The sequence below is a fragment of the Eulemur rufifrons genome, chromosome 2 (assembly GCF_041146395.1).
Source record: "Eulemur rufifrons isolate Redbay chromosome 2, OSU_ERuf_1, whole genome shotgun sequence".
Classification (NCBI taxonomy): domain Eukaryota; kingdom Metazoa; phylum Chordata; class Mammalia; order Primates; family Lemuridae; genus Eulemur; species Eulemur rufifrons.
The window spans coordinates 5,765,374-5,775,487 of NC_090984.1; the positions used below are offsets into that span (position 1 = coordinate 5,765,374).

Sequence of the window (10,114 nt, forward strand, 5' to 3'; positions counted from 1 at the left end):
GTCAAACCTGGTGAAAAGGGTACTTGAATTAATCAGACATAAGAATACTGTGTCCAGGGTGATGAGTCAACATTATGTTCTAAAGGAAATAAGAAACTAGAAAACTAGTACCTTGAGAAGGGGGATATGAGACTCTTAGTAACAGACCAAAAAGCTTTCTGTGACCATATTAAATAATTCAGACATACCAAGAAAAGCCAAGTATAGAATTACGTTGTGCTGGAGAAAAACACTGCTTTTCTAAACCTTTAAAGTAAAACATTTTTGGGTCAGGCCACAACAACAGACTTAGAACCAGAGGAGAAACAGGAACCAATGAAAAGTTGAAGGTGAGAATTAACATTTCACCTTCAGCCTTCTCAAGGGGAGAAAAAGCTGAAAGCAGTGAGACATGGCATAAGTTGAACTTCTGGGATATAAATCTTGAGAAGTTTCAAAAGCAGCAGTTTATAGAATTAGAATCAAACTTTTTTTGCAATATTATTAGAAGCAAATCAGTATTTTAAGAAAACCTTGTTGTTTTAACCAAAAAATTTCCTTTTTACCTATAGCCAACTAGATCACATATACAGTTTATGATTTTCTGGTTTTTTCTGAGACAGAGTCTGGCTCTGTTGCTGGGGCTAGAGTGCCGTGGCGTCAGCCCAGCTCACAGCAACCTCAAACTCCTGGGCTCCAGCAATCCTTTTGCCACAGCCTCCGGAATAGCTGGGACTACTGGCATGCGCCACCATGCCCGGCTAATTTTTTTCTATATAGATGTTTAGTTGTCCGGTTAATTTCTTTCTATTTTTAGTAGAGACGGGGTCTCACTCTTGCTCAGGCTGGTCTGCAATGCCTGAGCTCAAATGATCCTCCTGCCTCGGCCTCCCAGAGTACTAGGATTACAGGCGTGAGCCACCATGCCCGGCCAAATTATGAATTTTTTATGAGCCTTATGATAACTTACACAGACCATCCAATTTTCCCTTTCTTAAATAACCATTTTATTTTAGGAAAAAAATGGTTAGGCAAGATCCTTTCTCATATGTGATTATTCTCTTTTCTATTTAACCTTTTTTACCAAAAATAAATTTTTATATCCATAAATTTCTACACATCTTTTTCCTGCTTCACTGGTTCCTTTTTATCTTGTTTTTATTTTCTTTCTAAATCTGTATTTTGAATCAACCTTTAAATAACCTTCAAATTAGACAAAATTATTCTTTTAAATAAAGAACATCTTTTTCTTTATAAAAAGTATATCTTATGTAATTATTTTTGGCTCATTGTATGTATAAAAGCATGCACATTAACCAGGAATTTTAACTCTGAGTAATATAAACCTTAACAAAAACCCAGGAAGCAAGAAATCTTGAATTGTCTGTCATAAGCATTTATCACACATATATTTACCTAATTTATTTATTTTAGCAATTTATGTAGATTCTAGTTGTCATTTCAAGTTATTTTGCTGTTAACCATTTTTATAGCCTGTGAATATTAGATATACAATATGATTAACTGTGCCTTCAATGAAGTCATTTAATATATAAACAAATGGAATATCTAAACACAATTTGGGAAAAGGAAAAGAATTTCAAAACACAGACCAATAAACAATCAAATTATAGTTTTAATTGCTACTTTTAAACTTTAAAAACCTACCAAGAAAACATACATAAGTATTCTAGTAAGACTTGCTATTCTGAATAACGTAACATGTTTTCTAAGTTCTACAAATATAGAAGTTTTTCAACACATTTTATTTAGATATTAACTAATTATCTCTATTTCAAATACCAACATCCCAAAATAAAATTTATTGACATGACATAACCCAACTGTAGAATGAGTAAACCCTTCAACACCAATCCTTAGCATCTCATGACAACAGAAAGTCAAAACGTGATTTACATAGGATCAAGATCAAACTGTTTTAAAGATAATCTGACCTGGTCTGAAGACATTTTCCAACTTAAATGCAAATTTGAGTACATGTAATACTTTCAAAGAGTAAGACCATTTTGAGATTCTCTTTGGATTCTAAAAATAACCATTTTGTTTATTTTAAAATTTATTACTATACAAAAATTAAAAGTTCAGGGATTTTTTTCAAATTTTTAAAGACAAAGGCCTTTGCTGTGGCAATACAATGTACATATATCAAGCAACCTTGCAACCTACACTCACAAAACAAATCAAGAGTGAGCAAGACCAAAGGGAAAACTAAAGCCTCCCAATTTCATTTCAGTTCTCAGAACCCCAGCTCCTAAGGGCAGCTTTAAATCCCTACTAGTACTATTAATATCAGATGATAGAGTGAGTCTGAACCAGATTTTATGTACATCTTTCCACAGACAATAAAGTCAATGGAAGAAATTTTATCTACAACTAGGATTAAGAGACCAAGACCAAAATACCTTTGACTATAAGTTTCTGTTTTTGTGAACCTACTTACGTGACGTTTTACTTATTCTAATTTACTGACCTTTATTTTTGTTTAGCCATGCCTACATTATTACCTAAGGAAGCACCTTAAAGACATGGATATTTTTGTTCATAACTCAGGAGATTTAGCTGTTATCATTATGCCAATAATATTAAATTAGTTTTATCAGAAATTGTACAAACACAGATCATTTTGTTTTGGCTGGGTTTATAGTTTTGTAACCTTTGTATGAACCCCTGACATATTAAAACATCTAGGAGGGACAAGTCATAAAAATGACCACTAAACTCAGGCAAAATTTTATGCTGACAGTTTGAGATATTTTTATTTTTTTAATAAATAATTTTAAAACTATATTTATTAAAGATTATTAAGGTCATAAGAACTTAAAAAGCATTTAGATTTGTTTACTTAATTTATGAGCAAGCATTTATTTATAAGCCAATTTGGTACTATGTAGACACCACATATAATACATATACATACACATAAATATATCTAAAGTTCTTTTCCCTTTTTTATTTTCAGTTTCAAATGAGCTTTTCAGTGTTTATATTAATCTCTAAGTAGCCTTGAATTAGCAGTTTTATCTCAACACTGATAGCTTAGCAACTGTAGATTCAAAGTAGAAAAGAAAATAGAATAACATACTCCTTTTTTTTTTTTTTTTTTTTTTTTTTTTTGAGACAGAGTCTGGCTCTGTTGCCCGGGCTAGAGTGCCGTGGCGTCAGCCTAGCTCACAGCAACCTCAGACTCCTGGGCTCAAGCGATCCTTCTGCCTCAGCCTCCCGAGTAGCTGGGACTACAGACATGTGCCACCATGCCCGGCCAATTTTTTTCTATATATGTTTTTAGTTTTTTGACTAATTTCTTTCTATTTTTAGTAGAGATGGGGTCTCGCTCTTGCTCAGGCTGGTCTCAAACTCCTGAGCTCGAGCGATCCTCCCCCCTCGGCCTCCCAGAGTGCTAGGATTACAGGCGTGAGCCACCGCGCCTGGCCCCATACTCTACATTTTAACTGTATTGTGGCAGAGTGATCACTCGACCTCTGAATTTTCATTGATATAATGTGGCCATCAGTTTAAACGTGTACACAAGAACAGGCCATAATATGTAACTAGCAGGAGTCCTAGAAAACTTGGCATCACTTTGACCTTTCTCATAGCACATTTACATGCCGCACACCAGTAAATACAAGAAGTTTCAAACAGAAGCCCAGAGAACACCAAATCAGACAAGTGCAAATGAACTGGTTCACAAATCGGGTTAAAGTCCAAAAACTATTCCCCCGACCAACAGGGTACCCCAAAAGAAATAAGAACAGAGAGTGGCTTAGTCTGAGGAAAAACCCCAAATGGAAGGGAAGGGAGTTCCCAGTTGTATACATGGGAGCGACTTCCCTACAAATTCCAAATTGAGTCTGTCGGTTTCCTTTCACCAATAAAGCACTGCAGACAGCTGATTCTGTGAAGGGGACGGAAAGGAGAATTAGCCCAAGATGAAAAGATTCTTGGGAGCTGCTGGGACATCCGTGGGTTCCCATCCTGCAGGTCAGGCAGCCATGAGCAGCTGGTGCGGACAGGCGACTGTTCCCTGCTGCAGCCAGCTTCCCTGTCCCTAGTAAATCAGGTGAGCTACGACCATCCAAAACACACAGTCTCACTTTGCGGATCCAGAAATTTGTAACCCAGTGCAGAATCAGCTGCTCATCACCCGAAAGCCAAACATGAGAGGAGGGTTGGTGAAAGGAAAAGCACCTTTTATTCAAGAGCTGGCAACCTGGGAAGATGATGGACTGATGTTGCAAAAGCTGGGTCAGGTTTCTCAGGCTGACTAGAGGGCTTATAAAGGGAACAGAGGCCTGGCAGGGGCTGGCTATGTGCAGGTCAGTATGTCTTGTTGTGGTGGTTAACGCAATAGAATTGAAGGTTAACTGCTCAGCATTTTGCTCCAGCGGGGAGGGGAGGAGTCCCACAACATTGGTTCTATAGTTAGTTGCTCAAGGCCAGTTTCTGGACTTACTAAGCAAGCACACAATTAGGCTTTGTAAAAGAAAGAATTACTAGTTAGCATTAAGATGGAGCTACCCTTACTGTTACACTTTGAACAGTGTGATTGGTTCCAAGATAAGACATCCTTGATTTTTATTTTTTTGTAGTTGTCATGGGTGTTATTTATGTGTTCTTCTCATTAAGACCTTGCCAGAGACGTGATTTGTCAATATTTTCTGCACTTTCATGGCTTGCCTTTTTCCCTCTGTCCATACTATACTCTGATGCACAAACATTTTTCAACATTATTTGTTTTGTTTTTTTTCTTTCACGAGACTTAATATCACTCTGATGCCCAGGCTGGAGTGCAGTGGTTTTACCATAGCTCACTGCAGCCTTGAACTCTTGGGACTCAAGTGATTCTCCTGCCTCAGCCTCCCCAGTAGCGGGCAATACAGGTGTGCATCACCATGCCTGGATAATCTTAAGGCTGGGCCTGATGCAATTTTTACCTTCTCTCCATTTGGCCCTCAGCAATTCATCAATTAAAATTTAGGTTTTCTAACCTCGGTACTGTTTCCCACAAAAGGTTCTACTCATGGGATTCTGTCTCAGTTAAGTTATGACTCTTCTCAGTTGGGTAGGAGAGTCCCATCCAAAATACCAAGCAAGGTTTAACTTTGTAACAAGCATTTTTTTTCTTTTCTTTTCTTGTTTTTAAATGTCTATGTCCTAATCTTGAGAAACTAGCATTTTCAAGAATACAGTCTCAGGATTGCTAATGCTAACATTTTTCTGCACGCTAATTAGTGAGACTTTGTTATAACATGTGCTGCAGATTCATTGTACAAAGAGGCATTAGGGGTGACCTGGGGAGCACATCTTTCTCCCTGGATTCACCAATAAGACATGACTTCCTGTTCACTGTTGCTTTACCCAGCAGTTATATACTAGCACCAGAATTGCAGTATGAGAGGACACGGGTATAGAAAGAGATTAACAGTCTGAGAAAATCATGGAATAAATGCTTAGAGTCACCACCATCATGTAAACTTCTTACCAATAGAGTATATGTCCCCAATGCTGTCAGTCTCCACTATCTTCTACACATATGGGATGTTTCAGGACTCAGTGGCCTTTGAGGATGTGGCTGTCAACTTCACCCTGGAGGAGTGGGCTTTGCTGGATCCTTCCCAGAAGAATCTGTACAGAGATGTAATGCAGGAAACCCTGAAGAACCTGGCCTCTGTAGGTAAGGGTGATGATACTCCTTCACTCAGTGAATTAGAGAACAAGAGTTTCTTGTTTATCAATGCTGTTTTGTGATTTGGAATATGACATGAAATACTTTGAATAAATCAGGCATTGTTGCAGTGTACCATGAACATAAAATCTAATAATTTTTTCATAATTTTATAATAATTCATGACTTTTTTTCTGGGTCTGCAATTTAGGGACAAAATGGAAAGACCAGAACATTGAAGATCAGTACAAAAATCCCAGGAGAAATCTAAGGTAATTTGCACTCACAGGACAAAGCAATGTCTTTAAAGAAAATTTTAGATTATCAGAAAATGTTAAAAACATGCACACAAAACAAATAACCCCAGGGTCAAATTATTTTATTCTCAGAAAATTTTCTCTAAAAATGCATACTTAAATGTGACAAAGATGTTTAATGTCTGAATTTATTTGATAATACTATGCAACCCCATATGATTATTATTTTTTGATAATAAGTATGGCTAGGCCATCTTGCAGAGCTTATTGTCCATTCATGTTCAGATAATCCAGAAAGAGAAGAAAGCCTATGCTGTCCTTGATAATGTTAAAAATGCAAGTGCCACTTATTAACAAATGCAAAATCGTTTATAAATAAACCAGTAATAATGTGCTTCTCATTCTGTACAGAAGTCTTATGGGAAAGAGACGCATTGAAAATCAACAAAGTAGTCAGTATGGAGAAAGCTTCGGCCAGGTTCCAGATCATATCCTAAACAAGAAAACTCCCGGAGTAAAACCTTGTGAAAAGAGTGTGTGTGGAGAAGTCTCCACTGGTCATTCATCTTTGAATACGCACATCAGAGCTGACCCTGGACACAAACCGTATGAGTATCAGAAATATAGGAAAAAGCCACACACACATAAGCAACGTGAGAAAGCCTTCAGTTATCGCTACTCCTTTCGAACACGTGAAGGGCCTCCCACTGGGGAGAAACCCTATGATTGTAAGGAATGTGGACAAACCTTCGTTTCTCTCATAGACTTTCGAAGACACATGGTAAAGCATAGTGGAGACGGACCTCATAAATGTAAGTTTTGTGGAAAACACTTTGCTTCTCTCAGTTTATATCTTATACATGAAATAATTCACACTGGAGAGAAACCATATAAATGTAAACAATGTGGTAAAGCTTTCGGTTGGTACAGTTCTGTTCGAGCACATGAAAGAACTCACACTGGAGAGAAGCCCTATCAATGTAAGCAATGTGGGAAAGAATTCATTCATTACAGTTCCTTTCATAGACATGAAAGGATTCACACAGGACAGAAGCCGTATGGATGTAAGGAATGTAGGAAAGCCTTCAACTGTCCTAGTTCCCTTCGCAGTCATGAAATGACTCACACTGGAGAAAAACCCTATGAATGTAAGGAATGTGGGAAAGCATTTACTCATCGTGTAAGCTTTGAATGTCACATGAGAATACACACTGGAGATAGACCTTATAAGTGTCAGCTATGTGGGAAAGCCTTTTATTCTCTACGATCATTACAAAAGCATGACAGAACTCACACTGGAGAGAAACCCTATGAATGCAAGCAATGTGGGAAAGCCTTCAGCTGTTCCACTTCCTTTCGGATACATGAAAGGACGCACACTGGAGAGAAACCCTATGAGTGTCAGCACTGTGGGAAAGCCTTCAGCTGTTCCAAGTACATTCGAATACATGAAAGGATGCACACTGGAGAGAAACCCTATGAATGTCAGCACTGTGGGAAAGCCTTCCATTATGTCAGTTCCTTTCGTAGACATGAAAGGGCTCACACTGAAGGGAAACCCTATAAATGTAAGTATTGTGATAAAGCCTTTACATCTTCAACAAACTTTCGAATACATGAAATAATTCACACTGGAGAGAAACCCTATGAATGTAAGGAATGTGGAAAAACCTTCATTCGTTCTAGTTCCTGTCAAAAACACGAAAGAACTCATACTATTAATATATGAGAAAATCCAGTTAACATAAGGAATTAGGAAAACATTCAGTTGCCCAGTTCCTTTTTTTTTTTTGGAGACAGAGTCTTGCTCTGTTGCCCTGGGTAGAGTGGTGCAGTGGTGTCAATCACAGCTCACTGCAGCCTCAAATCCAAGGCTCAAGCAATCCTCTTGCCTCAGCCTCCCAAGTATCTGGGACTGTCAGAGTGTACCATGACACCTGGCTAATTTTTCTATTTTTTTGTAGAGATGGGGTCCCATTCTTGCTCAAGCTGGTCTCAAAGTCCTGAGCTCAAGCAATCCTCCCACCTTGGCCTCCCAGAGTGCTAGGATTACAGGCGTGAGCCACTGCACCCGGCTGTCCCAGTTCCTTTCAAGCACAGCAGAGAAGAGTAGAGAAAGACCTCATGACATAGTTTACTTTTCAGTTGGGAAAAGAGATGATCTGTGATAGGACAATAAAAGCTAGAGTTGGAGTTGAATGATTGATTCCATGATGCAATTCAACAATAGCTCATCTTACATGAGGAAGGCATTAATCACATTTTAGTCACCATACTGGGTGACAGCCAGGTTAATATGGGTTGTGTGGACACTTGCTTGCAGCCCAGTTTCTCGATTCCTTGCCTTGGCAATCAAGAGTATCTTCAAAATCACTTGACTTTTATTTGCTCAGAGGTGTAGGTTTCCAGAGATGTCCCCAGAAACCTCACATTAAAGACTTATTTGTGGTAAAAAAATGAAATTGAGCTGAAATGAACAAAGGAAAAAAATTGTTTTAAGACTAACAAATGAATCTGCAGTTTGGTTTCCTTTCAGGTATATTAATGTCTTTACCAGCAAGCTAATTTAGACTGTCACAGCTGTGAATATTCTCTCATGCCTTACTCCCCTACTCAATAGATTGAATTTACGTAAGGTGTGATTTGTATTGGAGGCATCTTTGTTTTACTGGTAGTGACTCTGGTTCAGCATCACAGCTATAATGCCACCAACAAAACCAACTAGATGGGAACTTGTTTCTCTTCTGCATTGTGTAGTGACCGGTCTCACCCAGAACTTTCATGTGGGAATAAGCACCGTCATTTTATCAGGAATTTTAGAATGTGTCCTGTTATTCACAGCTGAATATAATATCTCAGCTGATTTTTAACTATGTTTGATTTTATGTGAATAAAAATAATATATGTCTTTATAGCTACCAAGATTTGTGTACATATTTCTTAGAAATAATTATTTTTTTAACAACTTTATACTACCAAATGTTATTCTCCTTTTCATTTCCTGACAAGGCATATTAAAATGTCTCGTTGCCTGAGACTGCAAACTGGTACAACCTCTGTGGAAAGTAATGGGGCGATACCTCAAAGAGATACAAGTAGAACTACCATTTGATCCAGCACTCTATCCAAAAGAACAAAAGACATTATTCTATAAAAAAGACAACTGCACTAGAATGTTTACAGCAGCACAATTCACAATTGCAAAGATGTGGAAACAACCCAAGTGCCCACCAATACATGGACTAATAAAATGTGGTATATGTATACCATGGAGTTCTACGAGGCCACAAAAAACAACGGTGATCTAGCACCTCTCTTATTATCCTGGATGGAGCTGGAGCCCATTCTACTAAGTGAAATAACAAGAGTGGAAAAACAAGCACCACGTGTACTCACCATCAAATTGGTATTAACTGATCAACACTTAAGTGCACATATAGTGATAACATTCATTGGGTGTCGGGCAGATGGGAGGAGGAGGGGATGAGTATATACACACGTAATGGGTGTGGTGCGCACCCTCTCAGGGATGGACACGCTTGAAGCTCTGCCTCGGGTGGGGCCAATTCAATATGTAAATATCTGTACCCCCATTATATGCTGAAATAAAAAAAAATTAAGAAAACAATGTCCCATTGCCATCATGGATCAGATCAAGTTTATATCATGTGAGTTGGTATTGCCATGGGCTTAAAACTTCAGACTTTTTTTTCCTCCTGGAAATTCCCAATCTTTCCTTGACTCATAATGCCAAAGGTTAAATCATGCTGTTGTGAGGGCACTATTGTCAAAGATCAGCAGTACCATAGTTGCTGTCAAACAGGGTATAATAAATTGCAGTAACAAATGTGACTGCAGCCCTAACTGATTTGACTGTGGGATACATCAATAAGAGGTTCCTCTTTTTTTTTTTTTAAGAGACAGGGTAAGACCTCTGTCAGTACAGTGGCAGGATAATAGATAATAGTTCACTACAGCCTTGACTTACTGGGCTTAAATGATCTTCCTTCCTCAGCCTCCCAAGTAGCTTAGATTATACACACATGCCACCATGCGCAGCTATTTTTTTTTTTTGAGCTGGGGTCTGACAGTGTTGCCCAGGTTGGTCTCAGCTAATTCAGAAGTTGAGGTAGGAGGATTGCTTGAGCCCAGGAGTTCAAAGTTGTATATATTGAGCTATAATTGTGCCATT

The 10,114-nt window shown here is 38.2% G+C and overlaps 1 protein-coding gene across 1 annotated transcript; it reads left to right on the plus strand.

Annotated features, from left to right (window-relative positions):
- Positions 1 to 5,378: 5,378 nt before the first annotated feature.
- On the plus strand, positions 5,379 to 8,710 carry LOC138399544 (zinc finger protein 491-like). Its single transcript, XM_069493962.1, has 3 exons — positions 5,379 to 5,674; positions 5,877 to 5,937; positions 6,334 to 8,710. Exons 1-3 carry the CDS (start codon positions 5,494 to 5,496, stop codon positions 7,649 to 7,651), a joined length of 1,560 nt encoding a protein of 519 aa, XP_069350063.1. The 5' UTR covers positions 5,379 to 5,493; the 3' UTR covers positions 7,652 to 8,710.
- The last annotated feature ends 1,404 nt before the right edge of the window (positions 8,711 to 10,114 follow it).